General features: G+C 36.6%; 2 protein-coding genes across 4 annotated transcripts in view; one reads left to right on the forward strand and one right to left on the reverse strand.

Annotated features, from left to right (window-relative positions):
• ranbp3a (RAN binding protein 3a) overlaps nt 1-23,654 on the forward strand; it is a 1,280,039-nt gene that overhangs the window by 422,961 nt on the left and 833,424 nt on the right. The window lies entirely within an intron of this gene.
• nrtn (neurturin) overlaps nt 10,531-23,654 on the reverse strand; it is a 56,844-nt gene continuing 43,720 nt past the window's right edge. Inside the window, exons 2-4 of one of the 2 annotated variants that reach the window (XR_015502291.1) lie at nt 19,496-19,739; nt 10,874-15,934; nt 10,531-10,825 (exon numbers count right to left, since the gene is read on the reverse strand). Coding sequence is in view for 1 of the 2 variants with exons in the window: in XM_087273176.1 (XP_087129302.1) it covers nt 15,516-15,934; nt 19,496-19,712 (636 nt within the window). In the remaining variant the exon portion in view is untranslated. Of the gene's footprint in view, nt 10,826-10,873; nt 15,935-19,495; nt 19,740-23,654 lie in introns of those variants that run through there. The other variant, XM_087273176.1, reaches the window with a different exon arrangement.

The following is a 23,654-nucleotide window of genomic DNA, read 5'->3' on the forward strand; positions in this document are numbered from 1 at the left end:
ACAAATGCGGTCAACCACAGAAAATGTTCCCCGGGTGAATCACCGCCAGTGATGATGATAATTACCCTCTCCATTAGCATGCTCGCGGTGGGACTGGTGGAATCGCTTCAATTTTCACATCAATTTATTTTGGATTCATATGAGAAGACATTAACTTCAGCATAAACATAAAACGTCTTAAAGCAACACTTCACATAAAAATGGAAATGTACTCAGCGTTTATTCACCCTCAAGTGGTTTTTAAACTGTTGTAGCCATTGATATCTATGGTGGCCTGGAAGTGCAAAACAACATTACAAAGTGTGAAACACTTTTACAAAGCTAGAGACAAATTTACATTTTGAAAAACATTTTTACTTATCATCAGACATGATTACATAGGAAAAACTATTTTACCAAGGACAAAACAAATTTACATTTTAGAAAAAAAATTAACAAGACGCAAAACACTGTTACAAATCCGGAAACAAATTTACAATTACAGATTCCCTATGGAAAGGGCATGTACCACACACCGGAAGTGACGTGACTATACCACACCGGGTCAGTTCTGGTTCATTTGGTTGAATTCTGGCTGATATGTGACATTGCTATGGCTTAATTGTGGCCCAGATCTGGCAAACAGGAGCGGAGCGTCAAAGTGCCATCATTCCATGCGGTATGTGGGCTGGATGTAAGTGTCTGATGTGGGCCAGATTTGAGCCACATGAATTTTGCTAGCTGGGATTGATCCTGTATTGGCCACAAAAGCCAGCTACACCATGCTAATTAATTATTGCAGTCTAAAACCAAGCGCATCAGTTTCATTATCCAATCCCTGTGATTAACATAATAAAATGATCCGGAATGTGTACTGTAGGCTTCATATAGGCAAAAAAACTGAGCTCAATAACAACACATTAACAATCGTTTTCAGAGTAGTGTTACATAACTCGCTTAAGCCCACCAGCATCAGAACAAAAACAGAATCAGACAATCTGAGCTCATGCTTACAGCGTTCTGCTTGAAAACATTCTCATGCGCAGCTAAGTCAAAAGACCAAATCAGCGGTCACTTTAACATGAGAGGGAATCTGAGCAGCAGGCCTTGATTTCAGGTAATGAAGAGCAGTTCTGTTCTGTCCCTGGGAATTATGACTCACGACATGTTTAGTCTGTCTGGCTTCACCCGAGTGACCCATTCAGATGGCCTGCGAGATTCAGACACCGTATAATGACAGAATCGAGTCCAGGCCAACAGAAAGAGCCTGGCAGTGATAGATGATGTTTGTGTTGAGGAGATACACACGTAACACTCGCTCGCTGCTCAAAGTAGTTACATCCCAATTACATTGATCGATTCCTCGTAGTAATCAGGGCGCTTTTTGATCTTCGATCACCATACCGTATGGTCACATATAGTTTAAATTAATATTTTTAAATATATATTTTGTATCAATGTTGTTTATTTAATTCTTGTTCATTATATATTATTTTTATACAATTATCACAATGAACAATAGTTTATTTTTAAAATTGAAATTATATATAATTTCAGCAGAAATATATTTCTTGATAATAATAATAATAATAATTTCTTAGAAAATACCTTTTTATTTACAGTAGAATGTGTAAGGCGATCAAATTATCCATTATTTACAATGACTTTACTTTAATAATAACAATAATAACACCAATAATGTATCGTATGTATCATCAACAAACTGTTGGATACAAACTATATACAGTTGAAGTCAGAATTATTAGCCCCTCACTGAATTTTTTTTCCTTTTTTTTAAATATTTCCCAAATGATGTTTAACAGAGCAAGGAAATTTTCACAGTATGTTTGATAATATTTTTTTTTTCTGGAGAAAGTGTTATTTGTTTTATTTCGGCTAGAATAAAAGCAGTTTTTAATCTTTTAAAAAACATTTTAAGATCTAAATTAGTAGCCCCTTTAAGCGATATATTTTTTCGATAGTCTACAGAACAAACCATCGGTATACAATAACTTGCCTAATTACTCTAACCTGCCTAGTTAACCTAATTAACCTAGTTACGCATTTAAATGTCACTTTAAGCTGTATAGAAGTGTCTTGAAAAATATAAAAAATGAGTTATTAAAAGTGTGTGTTAGTGTGCGTGCATGCATGCTTGTGTGTGTGTTTTGAAATATATTTTCTAAAATAGTCAAAAATGCTTTGAAGAAAATAATTTATGTATATACATAGTTTTATGCCCAGTACAAAGGTCATTGTTTATACAGAGATACTTTCTTTTATAAACCCACTTCAACAAACCCTAAATACACTGCCTAAATATAGTAAAATAAATAATAACAATAATAATGATAATAATAATATTAATAATAGAAAAACAAACTGCATTTTTTTTATTAAATAAAAGTAAGAAAACTAAATACATGAAATAATAAAAAAAATATTAAAAACAAACAAACAAACAAACAAATAATAAATAAATAACAATAATGGGTGATACACCCAGGGATAATGCTGTGCTATCTTACAATGCTAACATAAACTAAGCGTGAGGGTCTAGAAAGAGAAAGAAGAGACAAAAAGATTACAGAAAAAAAAAAGATTTCAGATAAAAGCAAGATAAGTCACATAAGTCTCCAGAGTTGAAGTCCCCAATTTTTTCCCCAATTTCTGTTTAACGGAGCAGATTTTTTTCAACACATTTCTAATCATAATAGTTTAATAACTAATTTCTAATAACAATTATTTTCTCTTTGTCATGATGACAGTAAATAATATTTGACTAGATATTTTTCAAGACACTTCTATACAGCTTAAAGTGACATTTAAAGGCTTAACTAGGTTAATTAGGTTTACTAGGCAGGTTAGGGGAATTAAGCAAGTTATTGTATAATGATGGTTTGTTCTGTAGACTATCAAAAAAATATTGCTTAAAGGGGCTAATAATTAAAAAAAAAAAATTTTTTTAATTTTTAAAAAAATTAAAAACTGCTTTTATTCTAGCCGAAATTAAACAAACAAGAAAAAATATTATCAGACATACTGTAAAAATTTCCTCACTCTGTTAAACATCATTTGGGAAATATTTAAAAGAGAAATAAAATAATTCAAATAGGGCTTAATAATTCTCACTTTAACTGTATATATATATATATATATATATATATATATATATATATATATATATATATATATATATATATATATATATATAATTATTTAATGCATGTACTATATATGCTGATGTTTTGGCTTGATATTGAATAATATTTAAACATACAAATTAATAATTCACAAATAAGTTACAAATGATAATTATTTTAAAAATCTTTGAATCAATCATATTTTAAAGATATACTTAAGACTTTGAACGCTAACCTGATTACAAATGTAATAACTATGCATGGGAAATGGTGTATATACACAAACAAAAAAAAACTGATGTTAAGCATTACACTGAAACCCCAACCGATTAAGAATAAAGATGTATACAATTCCTTTTCTTATTTGAATATTACAATTATCCTCTGTATATTTATTTGTTTGTTGTTCCTTGTGATGTTGATGTTACTTAGTAAGTCTACTTTATATTTTTTCATGTCGCTGGTTCGAGCCTCGGCTGGGTCAGTTGGTGTTTCTGTGTGCAGTTTGCATGTTCTCTCTGTGTTTGCGTGGGTGCTCCGCTTTCCCCCACAAGTCCAAAGACATGTGCTATAGGTGCATTGTGTGAGCTACATTGTCCATTGTGTATGTTTATAAATGAGTGTGTAAGGGTGTTTCCCAGACAGTGATGGGTTGCAGCTGATGCATCCGCTGCGTAGAAAATATGCTAGATAAGTTAGTGGTTCATTCCGCTGTGGCGACCCCAGATTAATAAAGGGACTAAGCCTAAAAGAAAATGATGAATGAATAATACTATTAGAGCTTTCCCTGTATGCGGACAGCAGAGGGCGCTCAGCACAACACTATGGAAGCCGTACCACCTTGTGTTTGAAGTGTTTAGAAATAAGCCTGGATTGTTTAATTCATATTATATATTACAGGCTACACAGCACCAGACTCTTTTAGCAAGAGCCGCATAAGGGAAGGAAGAAATCTAATCTTACGGTTAGATAAGCGATATATAAATAGAAAAGTCATTAATGAGTCTTGAAAGGCTTTAAAGCTAAATCATGACTGTCTCTGCCTGTTTAAGCATTTCTATCAAAATAGGACCGTTTGTGTCGGAACATTTTGGGGGGAAAAAAAAGTTTATCAATAGCCAATAAATCATATATTCCAAAGTATCAGAGCTGTCAACATAGTAAAACCTCATATATTATTTATTTGGTATAGAATAATGGTCCATTAGTTCATGTATTTACTAACATTAGCGAAGTATGCAATTTTGTAAAGCATTTATTAATGATGGTTCGACATTTGCTAATGCATTATTAAAATACAAAGTTGTTCTTGTTAACATTGGTCAACTGTGAGTTATAAATACCGTAATAAACGTATTAATAGTTTGTTTATATTATTAAATACTGAAACTAATGGACCATTATTTTAAGGTATTTGCTTACATTTTCACACAAAAAAAAAAACATTATCAAATATTGAATCTAAACTTAATATTATTTTCAATGTTTTTTTTTCTAGCAGTACAACATCACGGAGGACTGTGGGGTGTGCAGAAATAGATGGATAAAGACGAGATTCATTCATTTTCTTTTCACCTTAGTCCCTTTATCAGTCTGGGGTCGCCACAGCAGAACGAACCGCCAACTTATCCATACTTGGCAGATGCCCTTCCAGCCGCAACTCATCTCTGGGAAACATCCACACACACACACACATACACACACACACACACACACACTATGGACAATTTAGCTTACCCAATTCACCTGTACCGCATGTCTTTGGACTGTGGGGGAAACCGAAGCACCCGGAGGAAACCCACGCAAACGCAGGGAGAACATGCGAACTCCAGAAAGAAACGCCAACTGACCCAGCCAAGGCTCGAACCAGCGACCTTCTTGCAGTGAAGCGACAGTTCTACATACTGCGCCACTGCTTCGCCACAAAGATGAGATCAAATACAGAAACAATTACAGGCTGTTTAAAATTTGGTTATAATATGGGATGTAAATATTTTTTGAGCCGGTGATTTGTTTACGATTAATAAATGCATTTCATTCTGAGTTCATGTTACTAAATACTCTAACTGAAATTAACTACACTGTCAAATGATATCCGTTAATTAGCATTTTTCTGTATTTTGTGTTTCTATTTTTCCCGTTTATTTATGCTTTTGAATTGCGTTATTCTACTTGCGTTATATCGACTTAGAATCAGTGGTGTAGCGAACGGGCCTGCAGGGCACGAACCGCGTGGGGGCCCCGCGTGATTAGGGGGCCCTCGCGTCGTCACGATTTTCAATCATTGAAAATCCAGCAACCGCAATAATCAAACTCTTGGGAACAACTGTGGTCGGAACCAAAGTTCACAGGTCTGTGTTCTCTGAACTCCTCTCAATCGGTGGACTACTTCATTCTGATTGCTTGCCGCCGAACCGCGTCAAATCATAGCTCAAAGTTGACTTGATTTGATCTGTCCTTGACGCTTACACCGGAGAAGACGCTGTTTCTTGCCGCCGGTTATTATGGAAAATGAATGACTTCTGGCTACTTTGACGCTCTCGCCGCTTTCGCTCCTCAGTTTGTGAAGGCTTCCCTGCGTTGTTGCTCCACCCGCCTCCCTTCCCCGCTCCTTAATTTGTGATCGCCTCCCCGCTTTGCCCCCACCCCCACCCCCCATCATCATCAGGGGGCCCCGTCAGTGATCCCTGCAGGGGGGCCTCCGCATTTTGCACTACGTCACTGCTTAGAATGTCACTTACCTGATTTATAAGGATTTGTTCAGCTGTAGATTGAAACTTACAGTACATTGAAAAAACACTGAGGCTGTTTCTAAATATGCGTTCTTCAGCGTCCTCATGTAACATCATCATTCCAAGAATGGAATGAAAATCTTAATAGAGGCATAAACGCATTAATTTGCTGAAATTCATATTAAAATTAGTTTTATTTGTATTGTGACATGTATATTCATAATGTCTTTAGACATTAATATTGTGAAAAGAGGTAAATGAATCAATTGTTTTATGAACGCTGTAATGTTTGAATAATTTTCAGATGAAAATGAGTGAAGGTCACGTGACTATCAGGAAGAACACAGCATCTCATTCCTCGCAAGTCACGTTCTCTGTTCTCGCAGTTTCACAATTTTGTTCTTCCGAGGTAACTTGGCGAGACCGGTTTTCACAAGAACGTGAGTCTGTTAACTGTTGCCATCTTGTGGTGGAACGTCAACCATCATTTTCTTTGCTCTGCTCAGATAGGCTGATGGCGGCTGATGGACTGAACTTGCAATGTAATTACAATGTCATTAAATTGTAATTATAACTATGCAATAACATTGTATTTACATTGTTAAAACTTTGTAATTATATTGTTATAACCTTGTAACTACTATGTAATGACGTAATATGTACTATATAATAACATTGTAACTACATTGTTAAAACATTGTTATTACATTTTTATGACACAGTAATTATAATGTAAAGACGTAGTAATCACATCCAAAATAAATGTTTGTGACCCACACATGTACTGCCTATATTATAAATAAACAAATAATGCACATAAAATATACAAAGAAACCTTTAAGTTTATAAATTTTATCTTGGATGTATTTATAATGCAAAAGCTATGTAATTGCAATGTAATGACTGTAACAAAGTTTGTTATTACATGTGTACTATGTATATTTACGTATTCAACAATAAATAACTAAATACTGTATGAAAAAAACATTTACATTTATAAATATTAACTTGGATGTAACTACAATGTATTTACAATGTCACTACATTAGAATTACTATGCAATAACATTGTAAATACATTGTTAAATCTTTGTAATTATATTGTTATAACACTGTAACTACATTTAGATGTATTGTAGTTACATTGTTATAACATTGTAAATATCATATAATAACATTGTTGTTATAATGTAGTGACAGTAATTACAGTATTATGACAGCGTAAATACAATGTTAAAACAATGTGATTACTATATCCTTACATTATGATTACCATGTAGTAACATAATTACAATGTTATAACATTGTAATTAAATTATTTTAACATTGTAAATACTTTGTAATAGCATTGTTATTATAATGTATTGACAAAGTAATTAAAATATTTAACAATGTAAGTACTGTCAATACATATAGTTACTATGTAGTAACATTGTAATTGCATTGTTATAATGATGCAATTATATTATTATAACGTTGTAAATACTATGTTATAACATTGGATTTACATTGTTTTAACATTTTAATTACATTGTTTTAACAGTAATTATAATGTAATGACATAGTATAAACAATGTAGCTACAATGTTATATTAATGTAGTTACAATGTTGTTACATAGTAATAATAATGTAACAATGTAAATACATACTTTATAAATACTTTGTATTAACATTATGATTACCTTGTTATAGCATTGTAATTGCTGTAAATACATTGTTAAAACAGTGCAGTTACACTCTTAATACACGGTAATTGTATTGTAATGACAGTGTAATTACATTGTTGTAGCATTGTAATTACATTACTAAAGCAATGTAAATACTATGTAATAGCATTGCACTTCTAATGTATTGACATAGTAATTATAATGTTATAACAAGGTTAATACAACGTTACAACAATGTAGGTACAATGTTATAACAATGCAATTACCATGTCAATACATTATATTTACTATATAGTAACATTGTAAATACGTTATTAAACGTTCTAATTGTTATAACACTAATTGTGTAAAAACATTGTATTTACATGGTTGTAACATTATAAATACATTGTAGTAACACATGTAACACATTGTTGTAATTATAACAAATTGTATCTTGGATGTCTTTATAATGCAAAAGCTATGTAATTGCAATGTATTGACAGTAACAAAGTTTATTATTACATGTGTATTATGTATATTTACATATTCAACTATAAATAACTAAATACTGTAAAAAAGATACATTTACACTTATAAATATTATATTGGATGTAACTACAATGTAATTACAATCTCATTACATTATAATTACTACGCAATGGCATTGTTTATACATTGTCATAACATTGTAAATGTTCTGTAATAACAATGTAAATAAAGTAATGACAGTAGTTATAATGCCATAACGGTGTACTAAAATATTACTACCAAGCAATTATATTGTAATGACAGTAAATACAATAATATAACAATGTAAATACACTCTTATTACATAGTAAATATATTGTAACGACAGTGTATTTACAATTTTAATAACATTGTAATTTCATTGTTATAACATATTAAATATAATGTTACTACGTAGTCATTATAATGTGATGTTTATACTTACTCTTCTAACATTATACTTACATTGCTTAAACATTGTAAATACTATGTTCTAGCATTGTACTTATAATGTATTGACATAGTAATTACAATGTTAAAAATGCAATTAATACATCAATACATTATATTTACTACGTAGTAACATTGTAATTACCTCACTATTGCATAGTAAAAAATATTGGAACACAGTACTTGTGTATTTAAGCAAAAACCCAATCTCAATTCAGTTTGATCTTGCGTAACTCAAGAAGTACAACTAAGTAAGCAGGGAAGGAGTGTTGGTTTTAAAGTTGATACAGTTTATTAAACATGTTATATATCGAATATAATACATACGAGACCTTTTTTGGCACAAAAATGTAATAAATAATATGTTCTTGTTAAGTCAGTGATTCTACATCTAAATAAATAAACCATAACTTACTCTTTAATAAATATGCATACTTTGTTATGTAGATGCATTGCATCAAGGTTTAATGCAGTTGGTCAACAGGATCCAACAATGCTTGAACTGAAAGGCTGTGTGTGTGTGTGCTTGTGTGTGAGTGAGGGAGGGTGAGAGAGAGATGAGAGAGAGCACTGGGACATCCCAATGCAGCAGGTGGAGACTGAAACCATATGGACAAATAAATTCAATAAATAATGAGAGATTTGAATGTCATTGCAATACAATACTATTTTGTGGTTCAAAGTGCTGATAATTCTTCAAATTGTTCTGCTTTGACATCATTTTGTGACATGGTTTTGTTCACAATATATATATATATATATATATATATATATATAGTTGAAGTCAGAATTATTAGCCCCCCTGAATTATTTGCCCCCATGTTTAATTTTTTCCCCCTGATTTCTGTTTAATGGAGAGCAGATTATTTTCAAAACATTTTTTAAACATAATAGTTTTTATAACTCATCTCTAATAACTGCTTTATCTCTGCCATGATAACAGTAAATAATCAAGACACTTCTATAAAGCTTGAAGTGACATTTAAAGGCTTAACTAGGTTAAGTAGGTTAACTAGGCAGGTTAGGGTAATTATTTAGGCAAGTTATTGTATATCAATGGCTTGTTCTGTAGACTATCGGAAAAAAATTTGCTTAAAGGGGCTAATAATTGTATCCCTAAAATGTTTTTTAAAAAATTAAAAACTACTTTTATTCTAGCCAAAATAATTTTTTGGGGGAAATATGTTTTGGGAAATATTTTTAAAAAATAAAAATAAAAATAAATAAATAAATAAATCAAAGGGGGGCTAATATTTCTGACTTCAAATGTATATATATATAAATATATATATATATATATATATATATATATATATATATATATATATATATATATATATATATATATATATATATATATATATATATATAGGGGGGGGGGTGTAACAATGTAGTGCATTTTTTACATTAAAAAAATAAATTATTGCTATTTAAATGTCTTCATTACTATTTAAGTGTATTTTTTAGCAGTGTAAAAAATATCTGCCAACAATTTATCCAAAACAATGTTAAAGGGATTGTTTACTTAAATATTCTGTCATAATTAATATTTATTTATTTTATTTATTATTTATTAGTAGTACTTTTTATTTGTACAATGGAACTCAATGATTACCAACATTTTTCGAATGATATTTTGTGTTTCACAAATACTACACGTTTGAAACAATGACACATTTGTGCAACATAGGCTCATTCTGAAACCGTAGCCCTACATACATTTCTGGAGAGTGCGAATTATGTAGCCAGAGGAACGTACATTTCGTCTTTAAAATGAACGATATGTGGCGGTGTCAGGCCATTCCTTGTCACACCTATCAGCTGACCGCTTAGCTACTTGTGGTCAGCTTTCTCGCTGTTAGCAGTTTAGCCAGTGGCTTGTCGCATACGTCAGAGAATTTGAGACACAAAGCGGAGTTGACTAGGGTTCAAGTCAAGTTTTCAGAAAGCAGGTAAGACAAAAACAAAAGCCAAATAAATAAAACAAAAATGTAAATAACAGGATGAGAATGTGGAAGAATTTGAAAACGCGGTAAAAATCAGGCTGCCGCAAGGGCTTTTCTTTTTCTGGATTGCTTTTGAAAACACTATCGGTTGGGTTTAGGGAATGGGGAGGGCAATGGTCAATCGGTACTTTTTAAAACACTATTGGTTGGGTTTAGGGAAGGAGGGGCACTGGTCAATCGGTGCTTTTTAAAACACTATCGATTGGGTTTAGGGAGGGGGGGGGACCACTGGTCAATCTGTGCTTTTTAAAACACTATCGGATGGGTTTAGGGAATGGGGAGGGCAATGGTCAATCGGTGCTTTTTAAAACACTATCGATTGGGTTTAGGGAGGGGGGGGGGGGGGGGCACTGCTCAATCTGTGCTTTTTAAAACACTATCGGTTGGGTTTAGGGAAGGGGGGGCACAGTGAGTCGACAGTGGCCTCTGGTGGATTTATGCGAGAATAGCAGGGGTGAATGACATTCGCAAGAAAAATTTGAGATCTGAAATAGCGTACACATCGGCCTCTGGTGGATTCGCGAAAACAAAAACTGCAAGAAAAAACATAGCTCCTGGGACGTATTTGGTGCTCTCCAGAAATGTATCTATTGATGCGTAATCAGAATAATTTCAGCAGTTGCATTTGTGGGTTAACTGTTCCAAATATTGTGTAAAAGCAATATCATGCTAGAAATTTTGATCATATTTAATATAGCACTCCTGCTTGTATGATAAACAATTTTGAGACCCAAATGAATTATAGCTTAGAGCGTTTACGAATGCATCAAGTATTAGAATATGAAGGTAGATACAAGATCAGATGCTTTCTAAGGTGAAATCAGATTGTTGCATAACATTAATTCGGCATGCTAAAAATTCATATAACCATATACATGCACATTACTACATATGTGTATTGCATAAATCGTTGATGTTGTTTTAAATACAGTTTTGCTCATTTGTACAAATGAAATGAATTCAAAATAATGTTCCAGTAGCACAAAGTCTGTACACCTTTGCAAGCACATGGTTTGTAGAGATTTAAGGCCGGGTGCTTGTTAGGGCTTAACTCCTGTCCTGTAATTACATCAGTGCTCTAATGAACTGTGCTCTAATCAGACTTACATGGGGCTTAAAAGGTCACTCATCTGTTTCCCAAGCACAAACAACCACTTCAGCTCTTATTTAGATTCATCCCAGAGTCATTTACACACCAAATTATTCCCACCATACAAAATTTCCACTATGTATCGCATTACATACCATTATAACGTGGTTTAATATTTATGTCAATGCAAACATGATTGATTACAGAAAGTCAATGAATCGAGAAGTTAATTCAACTAGTACATGTGCGTTTTAATAGAATATTCAAATTTTGAGTGGAGTTTAGAGTGTAAATCACTGCTTAGTTTTAGTTCAAAACCCTTTCCCCATTTTTGAGGGTAGGGTTATTGTTCTTGCCACTTTAGTTCTCTGTATTTTTGTCCAAGGTTTGACAGGAGCTAAGTGGATTAGACTCATCTGTTATAGGATTTACACAATTGAAGTGGATTTTGTCAGGTTAACTAAGGGAAGAACTTAGGCACGGATTTCCTGACACTGTTCTGAGAATACACGGACTGCCGCTGAGAGGTTACCTTCAGTTTTGATACACTTTCAAAAATCTGAAGGAATGCTAAGTCTTGGAACCTTAAATCGGCTGCAATCGCTTTTAGAGGGATTCTTGATGGGAGCGAGAATGTCTTGTCCCAAATTATACTATTGGTATGTTCTTATGGTCTTGTGGACTTACAATAGCTATGTTTCCATCTAAAGATTATTCTGGAATATTGGATAAAAGATCTGTGAATGAAGCAGCGTTTCAATATAACGAGTTAAATAGAGCAAAAACATCACTTCCAGAAAAACTGCCACCAACTACCAAAAAGAAAAGAAAAATTTCAGCAGGAGAAGCCACTGTGGGCCTTTGTTCTTATATAATAAACAATTTGTACCTCAGAAAATGCAAAGAACATACAGCGGTTCTGGAGATGTGAGATATTCTTTAGGAGCGCAGCTGCTTAGGACAGTTCTGGAGGTAATAATACTGATCGACAGTGATGATGGACTTTGGCTGAGGCATTTTAGAATGATCAAAACAGTTCAGATGTTGTACGATGTATTCGGTCCAGGTTTGTCCATTAATGTCATCCAATCAAGCCCATTTTTGTTACTGTTGCGTACACATACTGTAGAAGTCTACAAAGACATCACTTAACTGGATCAATTGTGTTTGATTAGGGTGGGACAGTGGAATCTCAATGTCCAGAAAACTCCCTCCACAATGCAGAAATCACTGCATTAAGTTTCTGTTGTGGTCACAATATACCAAGGGTCACCAATCTCGATCCTGAAGGGCCGGTGTCCCTGCAGAATTTACCTCCCACTTGCCTCAACACACCTTCCTGGAAGTTTCAAGTAGACCTAAGCTGCGTTCCAGTCCAATTTTTTTTTATGCCCTTCACTTACTAACTTCCCTCCATCTCTTTTATTCAGATGCACGTCATTGATTACGTTACACAAGTGTCCACTAATGGTGAAACATCTGAATGACTTTAAATGGAACGCCCTAAACATGGGGTGGACAAACTCGCTCCTGGAGGGCCGGTGTCCTGCATAGTTTAGCTGCAACACTAATCAAACACACCTGAACATGCTAATCAGTGTCTTCAAGATCACTAGAAATCTATAAGCAGCTGTGAGTGATTAGAGTTGGAGCTAAACTGTGCAGGACACCGGCCGTCCAGGACCGAGTTTGATTTAATATATGTTTTACAAGCTTTGGAGAACACACACTCATGAAATTTCCTTCACTTGTTCCCTCAGGGTAATCCCTGCTACCATTTTAAAGTTCATTCCACTTAATCAAGTGAACAAAAGACATACCCTCGATCCCTGAATTTTGACATAGAGATTGGACACTACACCATTGTGTAGTTGGTGTAACGTAGTTGCACCAACTACATTGTGTAGTTGCATTACTTGTGTAACGTAATCAATGACGTACATCTGAATTTTGGAGATGGAGGGAAGTTAGTAAGTTCAATTTTTTTCAATTCAATTCAGCTTTATTTGTATAGCGCTTTTACAATGTAGATTGTGTCAAAGCAGCTTCACAGAAATGGTCATAGTAACTGGATCAGGGTAGTTCAGTTTTTAGTGTTTAAGTTCAGTTCAGTTTAGCTCAGTTCAGTGTGGTTTAAAGTTATTACTGAGAGTCCAAACACTGAAGAGCAAATTCATAGATGCGTAGCTCTACCGATCCTGAACCATGCAAGCCAGAGGCGACAGCGGAGAGGGAAAAAAACTTCACTGATAGTAAAAGTGAAGGGGATAAAACATTGTTCGAGGATGTGTCTGTATCCAGTTCTTTACAGAGGCTGGAAAAAAAGAAACCGGGGTGCCTGGTCTGTCGTATGCACCGGGAACCGGCTGACATTGGAATAGTAGGCGATCCGGAGGTGTTATAGATTGTACTAAACACCTGAGGACCGGGGGGAGGGGGTGAAATTCCAAAAGTTTTCCAGGAGAAATGACAATACGGGAGATAGGTCTGAAATATGGGAGACACCCAGGGACAGTTGGCAGGTATGGTTTGAGCTGAACTCAGCAAGACTTTAGTTCAACTCAAAGACCTGGATAAAAAAACACTCTTGCTGTAAGGGGTCCCATTTTAGGTTTCAGAAGGGTGCTTGCAAATGTTCCCCTTTATGGCTGTTATGTGGCATTGATGTACACTTTTGAGTGAAGATTTTGCATAGTGGAAAATGTGCACAAATAATTATGACGTGTAGTTTGTGTGTAGGCAGGGCCGGCGCGTCCATAGAGGCGACCTAGGCGGCCGCCTAGGGCGACAAAATAGAGAGGACGGCGTCCCCGAAACTACCCTCGCCACCCGCGCCCTCATCCGCGTCTAGGGTGGCAGAATAGAGAGATTGGCGTCCCCGAAACTACCCTCGCCATCCGCGCCCACAGTTATATCCGCGTCTAGGGCGGCAGAATAGAGAGAGCGGCGTCCCCGAAACTACCCTCGCCACCCGTGCCCACAGTTATATCCGTGTCTAGGGCGGCAGAATAGAGAGGGAGGCGTCCCTGAAACTACCCTCACCACCCGTGCCCTCAGTTATATCCGCGTCTGGGGCAACATAATAGAGAGAGCGGCGTCCGCAACACTACCCTCACCACCCGCGCCTTCAGTTATATCCACGTCTAGTGCGTCAGAATAGAGAACCCCCCCGTTTTCACTTTAGGTTTGAGGGCGGCGTGACCATCCTTTGCCTAGAGAGGCAGTTCAGCTTGCTCCGGCCCTGTGTGTAGGGAATATTATAAGTTTTCACATAAGTGTTCTGTGTGTGTTTTAACCTAACGTAAATTGTGTTGAGATTTTACAAGTGGTGTGTATTCCAGCCTTTAGCAGATCATTAGGATTCTTGCTGATTCCTTTATAAGCATTGTTTATTTAGAATATTTAATACTTTTTAATACTTGCTATAATATTGGGTTTTCTTTTACAAAGCCATGCCGAGTTTATCAAAGCTGAGGTAGATGTCAGTAAAAAAAAAAAAAAAGGTATTTTGAACTTAATTTGTGGGATTGTTTAACTTTGAAGTCAACTGCTCAGAGCTGAAACTTTGCGGTAATGCTGGGATTATTTACACAGAGTTTTGTTCATTTGCTGTGCCTTTGCTTTTGTTTGCTTAAGCCCAGATTGAATCTTCTAGAGGTTTCCTACTTTTAAACTCTGCGCTCAGCGTTCATCCAACGTTTCAAACTATTTAAAATAGACCCACGAAGGCAATTATAATCAAGATATACAGCAGCATCTCATTATCAACAACAAGACATGGGAACAATTACTATTTTCTTGATACATTTCTCTTCATCAAGACTGGCAGAAGCTGAGGAGAATTTGTCAGCCAAGTCTTATAAATGAAGGCAATGCAAGACATATGTTTAGCCTTCCCAGAAACAAGGGTCTATATTCTTCATTTGTCTTAAAACATCTTAGTATTCAGATCCTCAATGTCAGATACATCCACACGCTTTAGCTGAGAACTCGTGGATGGTCTTGTACTGAAAGGAGTTATCAAGGAAAAGAAAGTCCTCCTCATACGCTGTAGGCCGACAGCAGGGTCTGTGGCGAGCCTTGTTCTTTCGGAGCAGCCCCTTCTTCTTCATGGCTTCCAAGACAAAGTCATAGTTTTTACGGCTAGCGTCGCATTCGCCACTGCAGTAATGGAAGGCTATGGTCTCATCGCTGACAAAGGCAATCCCAAGCTGGCTGACTGTCACCACCAGCTTCCGCAGCGAGCAGGGTTTGGATCCCTTTTTTGCACGTTTAGTCCTTTTGCTCAGCTGGGCATCTCTGTGGGCTTTCCTTTCCACCAGCGTCCCGATGACTTGCTTCAGCTCACCCTCTGTGAAGCTTTGGAACATCTCCATGACTGAGAAAAAGAGAGACACTATACTTAGCATGTAATGTGGCAAAACGTTAACATTGTTTGGGTTGGGTGATTAATCGAAGGTGATTTTCATGTGCATCTTGTCAGTAAAGCTGGTTCTAGTAAACCTCCAGCAATGTGTGTTCAGATGGAGCAGCATTTACTACATGGAACTGTAGTCAGGGCTGGCCTAAGGACCTGATCACATCAAACGCACTTTTTGTAATGTTATGCTGCGTTCACACCAGATGCGGAAAGCACGTCAAGCGCGTCAAGCGCGAGTGATTTACATGTTAAGTCAATGCAAATGCGGGAATAGACATCCTGCGGCGCGATATGCGCGAATGGCGCGGAGCGAATGACGCAATATGCATGAGTCGAATTGAGCGTTTTGCGCGTTTGACGCGCTTAATGAGCGTTTCGTGCGAATCTCTCGAGTTCGAAAATCTGAACTTCAGCGGACATTTGCGCCGCGTTAATCAATCAGAAGCTTGCTCTTGTGGGGGCGTGATTGTGAAGTAGAACCTGTTGATGGTGTCACAGGGGAAATCCTCCAGGCGACACCGACAACAAGTCATCAAACTGGGCTTGGCTCAATCAGAAGCACCATTGAAAGCCTCCGTGATCCAGTTTCAGTTTCTGTAGGAGTTTATGAGCTCACAGAGCTGGATGCACCTCTGAAAGCATGTAGTGGAATCAGACACGGTCCTAAACATATCGAAGCTGTTTTTCAGCCTTCATAAAGCACATAAACACTGTTATTTTCTTCATAGAATCCATGTTAGCCATTTAGCAACGAAGCTACAGTCACCGGGCAGACAGAAGCCCTGCCCATCACACGAATCCGCGTCTGTTTTGAAGTTAATTTGACACGCGAATGAAGCGGATTTGATGCGCGAATGAAACGAGTAACCTCAAATGTTCATGCGGCAATTTAAGCGCAAATATCGCGATTTATCCGCGCATTCCGCGTCTGGTGTGAACACAGCATTAGGAGGGTTGTTACGATACTAGAATTTGGTACCAATCGGTACAGAAATTTTGAAACCGTCCATTTCCCACTAACCATAGAGTGCTGTTGAGTACATTTTTAAAGAGCGCTGAATTTGCCATAGTCTTTACATGCTCAACAGAAACGACTAATTGGCCATAAAGGTCATCAGTTTACCAAACTCATCGCTGTTTACTGAGTGTAACCACAGATGCAGGGACAATGGAGCATTTCAAAGGCACGTTGATCAGCTGGTCTGTTCTTTAAGCTGACATACAGTTGAAGTCAGTATTATTAGCCCCCCCTTTGAATTTTTTTTCTTCTTCTGTTTCTAATATTTCCCAAATTATTTTTAACAGAGCAAGGAAATTTTCACAGTATGTCTGATAATATTTTTTTTCTTGTGGAGAAAGTCTTATTTGTTTTATTTCAACTAGAATGAAAGCAGTTTTTAATTTTTTAAACACCATTTTAAGGACAAAATTATTAGCCCCTTTAGGCTATTATTTTCAATAGTCTACAGAACAGACCATCATTATACAAAAACTTGCCTAATTATCCTAACCTGCCCAGTTAACCTAATTAACCTAGTTAAGCCTTTAAATGCCACTTTAAGCTGTATAGAAGTGTCTTGGAAAATATCTAGTCAATTATTATTTACTGTAATCATGGCAAAGATAAAATAAATCAGTTATCAGAGATGAGTTATTAAAACTATTATGTTTAGAAATATGTTGAAGAAATCTTCTCTGTTAAACAGAAATGGGGAAAAAATAAACAGGGGGGCTAATAATTCTAACATCAACTGTAAGAGCGATCTGCTGCTGAATCACGACTTTAAAACACTCCAGTGTCCCTGTGTCTGTGGTTAATATTAAATCATTTAGAGGCTTTTGCATATTTGTTTGGTACAAACATGGATAAAAAAAACATATAAATTCACAAAGTATAATCTGTTTTTAGAATAAAATACATAACTGTTAAAGGGGTGGTCGACAATAACAACATATTTTAAACTTTAGTTGATGTGTAATGTAGCTGTGTGAACATAAACAACATCTCTGAATGTAATACGCTCAAAGTTCAATTCAAAGAGAGACATTAGCTTTTAGAGTTAGCTTAGCAAAGCCTACAGCAAACGAAGTTTGGGGACTACAAAACATACAACCGGGCTATTAAAATAACAAACGTTTCACCGCATAGTGAAGGGGCATGGCCAGAGGCGCTGTAGTGCTGTAATGTAGCAGAGAAAGCTAAAATACCGTCCAAATGCTGCTATTTCCACAGAGCTTCTTCTGTTTCTGTATTTTGGCTTCCAAAGGACACGATGCAAAGAGAGAAGTGCTTACAGTTCAATTTTAATTGTGTTCCAGAGTATTATAAAAAAGATACAGCTAGCATTTGACAAAGGACAGCTTCCAGAATCTCTCCCAGTTCAGTGCTGGATTCGGCTAAAAACTCAAAGAAGGAGCATAATCATCAACCATAATAGATGAAGCTGTGGATTGTGAGCCACAACCTGTCAGTATTTTTATTTGTTGAAATTGATCTATCGCGTGCCCTGTTTTTAGCGTTAACGGTATGTTGTAGCAAGGAAGTAAACAAGGATGACAACAGGAAAGGCTGTTTGGCACGGCTAACAATTTAGATACAAATTCATATTTATTCATCAAAACGATGTACAGTAAACACCCACAATCTTAAGCAGCGCTGCAGTGTCTCTTCTACATCTTAAATAACAAACTCGCAAAAGATATGTGAACGTTTCATATTGCTTACACATGCTTATAACCCGAATGTATGTGAAAGATACTTGGCAAACTTTATTTTAAAGAGCACACACAAGGTTCAGCTGTGTCCTATGTGTTAGTTTATATCTGATTCAGGCACAAACTGATAAGGCTAACAGCTACTCTGACTGTCTGTTTACACAGCGCAAAAGTGCATGCTTGTAAAAGTGTGACGCTTTTTCTGGTGACGTGGAGCCGATCTGCAATTGACAGCACAATGTGGTAGCTGACAAATCAGAGCCTCTTAAGGGCAAGCTTTCAGAGGAATTAGAAAATATGACAGTCGTTTTGATGTTAGCAAAGTAGCTGTATATGATCAAAGTAAAATACATGAAAAAATAACGTGATTTTCTACTAATGAAGCATGAGCACACATTGCTTTGCATCTTATAAACACAACTAAGCCTTAAAAATACACTCTGGACCACCCTTTTAAAACACAGAATTTATTTACTTAAAGTGAACTGGATAATTTTCCCCCAATCTATGAGTTTTTGATAGATCAACATTTGACATAAAATACTCATGAAATCATGTTGACAATTTTTAAACTTCAATCTACTTTCAGTTCAGTTTGATGACTACAGCGATTTTGAGGGAATAATCTGATTATCAGATTGCACATGAACATAAATTCACATGAAATTCTGATCGTTGGGATTATTTTACCACCTACAGTTGGACTTAAGTTTCTGGGAGGTCTACATGCAATAGGCAATCTTGGCATAAACATATATGCTACGCTACAAAGAAGTGCTATCGCTAGGCCCGTCAAGGTCTTACATTCTGAGACAAGAGAGTTTTCTCCGTCTGCTGATCTGGTTCTCCGTTGTCGCCCACCAAACTCAATGGAAGAGGATGAATTACTGACTGTAAGAGAAGTTGATGAGGATGAAGGAAGAGGCGGGGCTCTGGAAGAGGGCGTGGCTTTAAGGACGAGCAGGAGGAGTGCAGCACCACAGAGAAACAGGCCGATGGCAGCAAACTTCCATAACTTCATCTTAGAATGAGGAGAAGCATTGGGCCCCTGCAAAACAAGCAAACGGCCATCACTCAAAAGAAGAAGAAAAAAATATACCTCAAACTGTCACATCAGATTTTGACATCTCAAGTAACTCCAGAAACATTATGGCTGATTTTTATTAATTTACAATAGACGACTAGGCGTCACTGGAAACTATCGTTCAACGTGTATATAAAAAACATTGTTTTAAAGACACAATTTGTAAGATGAAAACATCCCCAAAAAATATCCAAAAACAACTAGAACTGTACAGTAAAGTAAGTAAAAGGTTTGTTATAAAGCACCTTTCACAGACATTAAGTCACAAAGTGCTTTACAATAAGAGAAAACAAGAAATCAGGTAAAAGAACACATCAATAAAAGAAAACATTTTAAACAAGTTAAAAATCCAAGTACAGAAACACTAATACTGTTAATGAAAACCCGACCACTCCCGCTTATATTAAGAATTTATTGTCCCGCTGCCCGACCCGCCCCGTTTTCTGCCCGCCGCGCCCGATCCCGCTAAAGAGCGGGGGAGAAATAAACCGAAAATCCCCCAGCCATACAGTCCAGACAGCCAAGCTGTCTGTATAAACACACACACACACACACACACACACACAGCACCAAGCACACACACACAGACAAATATCTCTCTCTCTCTCATACGCGCGCGCGCACTAACACACACACAAGCACCAAGCAGACACACAGGCGTTTGCTGTTATATCAACTCAAAGACTTGTAATACCATGTATCTTTATGTAATACCAAAAGGTTTTATATAAAGTATTATATAAATACTGAGTCGCGCCAGCTCCGGGCCGCAGCGCACATTACTCTCGGGCCGATTCCGGCGCGGATGCGGCAGCGTCGGCTCGCTTACGGCCGCCGCATCTGGCCCGATTGATTCGGGCCGGAATCGGGCAGTGAGTCCACAAGCATCCGGAGTCCGGCAGCCGGAACCAGAATGAGTAGGAAGAATCTAGCCGGAACTGGCCCGAGTGTATTTTGCTATCTGGGAAAGCTCTCTCTCTCTCATTCGCGCGCGCGCGCACTAACATACACACACACAAGCACAAAGCACACACACAAGCAAAGCTCGCTCTCTCTCTCTCTCTCTCTCATTCGCATAGCAATATCCGCGATATTGCTAGACAGCCCGCTCCTGTCCCAAATTAAACCCGTTACCGACCGCTCCCGCGATTTATTTGGAAATTTATTCCCGCGCCGCAGAAATCTGGTCGGGTCCTGCGGCGTTGGCCGCGGGAATGCAGACCTCTAGTTTGGCCTCACTGTTCAGTTTGTTTGAGACACACTGAAATATGACTTGTGTACCATATGATGAATTGCGCGGGAGCTAACAGTATTCAATCAAGAAATAGGTGCCAGGAGAGTGAGAAACATGTTCGAAAACAATAGTTATTTTTTGTTAATTTAGTTTGCATTGTCATTTGGTGCATAAATTACAGACGTTTTCATAAATTTGATAAATAATCATTTAAACTGTATGGGATATTCTGATTGAAATGAAGTTTAGTGTTAAATTCAGATTAAATTGTTACTATTGGGATTTACCACAGTGCAAGAATTTGTTCAATGTGCCATTGATTAGACCTGAGACCATGGAAGATAGCACTATGCGCTAATGCCGGGTAATTAGAGTCAATGCTAAGAATAAACAAGTGATGACAAGTTTTGGCAAAGCAACAACGCTTCTGGGTGGATTCAGTTTCCTAATTTCCATATATTGTTCAAATAAGCATTTTAACATGCACTTCTTCTTCTTTTTTTATTGTTTTGACATTTTATCTGCACTGCAGTGATTGACACTGATGTTTGACACAATCGTTACTCCCAAAAATGATTCAAGGACAGCCATCCAGCAGTTACAGAACTGCTGCGCTAACAAACGCCAAACCAAATTAAAAGCTTTCCAATTGTGTATTTGAAGTTTTCAGCTACATGCAAGCTGCCTTGTTTTTCCAAAGATTTCATTCACAGATGTTTGCACAAGTGGTTTCACCATCCGTAACCTTTCTGCTGCTCTGTTGATCTCATTCCGGTCGCAGGTCTCGGAGGGCACACAGGTGTAGCCTGTCCAACTATTTCATGTGGCCCAAATTGTGTGTATCCAGAAAAAAATACAAAAACAACGACATGCTCTGACTGCGCTCTTGTTTTATGTTTCACTTCTTGGATACACCAGCTAAGGATTAAATGAAGAGTTCCAAGCGAAACAGATTGCATTTGCACATGGCCACAGTGTTATACAGATCACAAGGTTCTCCTTTGGCAGCATCACAACACACACACAGGAGAACTATATCAAAACGTTTTCATCAGTGATTTCCCTACATACAAATAAAGATGCTCTCTCAGGCACATATCTGCCAGGTATGTTTATTTCTGAGTGAGAAGTTTTTAGGTTTGTTACAGGACTACAGTACAGTAGTGGTACCATAATTATCAGTATCAGGTTTTAAGAGTTTGGTACTTTTATACACTACCTGACAGAAGTCTTGTCACCTATCCGAGTTTTAGGAAAAACACACAATAACTTGACTTCTAGTTGATCATTTGATATCAGAAGTGGCTTATATGACAGGCAAAGGCCTCTAGATTACGCTTATTTTACCAAAAAATAATATGATCATGCCTTGATTTTTCATTATTTAATTAGGACAGTAAGGTCTGACTTTGCTTAGACAAAAGTCTTGTCACTTAACAGAAATATTATACAGTTTAGAATATAAAGTCATGCTGCAGTGGAAAAATAATTAATATTGTGTATGACTCCCATGAGCTTGAAGGACTGCATCCATACATCTCTGCAATGACTTGGATAACTTATTAATAAAGTCATCTGGAATGACAAAGAAAGAGTTCTTGTAGGACTCCCAGAGTTCATCAAGATTCTTTGGATTCATCTTCAATGCCTCCTCCTTCATTTTACCACAGACATGCTCAATAATGTTCATGCCTGGTGACTGTGCTGGCCAATCCTGGAGCACCTTGACCTTCTTTACTTTCAGGAACTTTGATGTGGAGGCTGAAGTATGAGAAGGAGCGCTGCTGAAGAATTTGCCCTCTCGTGTGGTTTGTAATGTAATGGGCAGCACAAATGTCTTGATACCTCAGGCTGTTGATGTTGCCATCTACTCTGCAGATCTCTCCACGCCCCCATACTGAATGTAACCCCAAACAATAATTTTTCTTTCACCAAACTTGACTGATTTCTCTGAGAATCCTGGGTCCATGTGGGTTCCTATAGGACTTCTGCAGTATTTGTGATAAAGTCCAACAAATGATTCATAGAAATATCGACCTTCTGCCACTTTTCCAAACAATAAACTAAAAGTCAAGTTATTATTTGTTGCTTATCCAACAGGGATCGATGACGAGACTTTTGTCAGGTAGTGTAGATTGCATGTAACTCTAAGGTAATTAAAAGATTACATAATGGAATGTGTTTTAGTTTAAGGTGTCCTTATTACAGAGTAATTATACATTTAAGTATCAAATAATAATTACCAACATTACTATCGGCTTAAGTTTGGATTATTTGGGTTATTTGATGTAATTATGCATCATTTACACTTATTATTATAATAAGTACATGTAACAAATGGCACAGAAAAAATACAGTCTGAATATAATCTATTTGGACACCTTTATTGCATAAAAAGCAAATATAATTTAAAGAAAATACAATTGAGTTTTTGTTGATGTCTCACTTATGCACTTTTGTAAATAAGCAATTCTTTACATGTAATTATTATAGTTTGATGAAGGAGAAATTATATTTGCTAGCTACCTCTAACTTTTAGCTCAAAAATAGTACCCACTGTGGTTTATTAAAATGCCGCTCGAGACAATATTTTTCAAAAGGGGTGCACAGATGGCCATATGACAAACGATCATTGAGCTGTGTAT

Source organism: Danio rerio, chromosome 11, assembly GCF_052040795.2.
Source record: "Danio rerio strain M-AB ecotype USA chromosome 11, GRCz13ab, whole genome shotgun sequence".
NCBI lineage: Eukaryota > Metazoa > Chordata > Actinopteri > Cypriniformes > Danionidae > Danio > Danio rerio.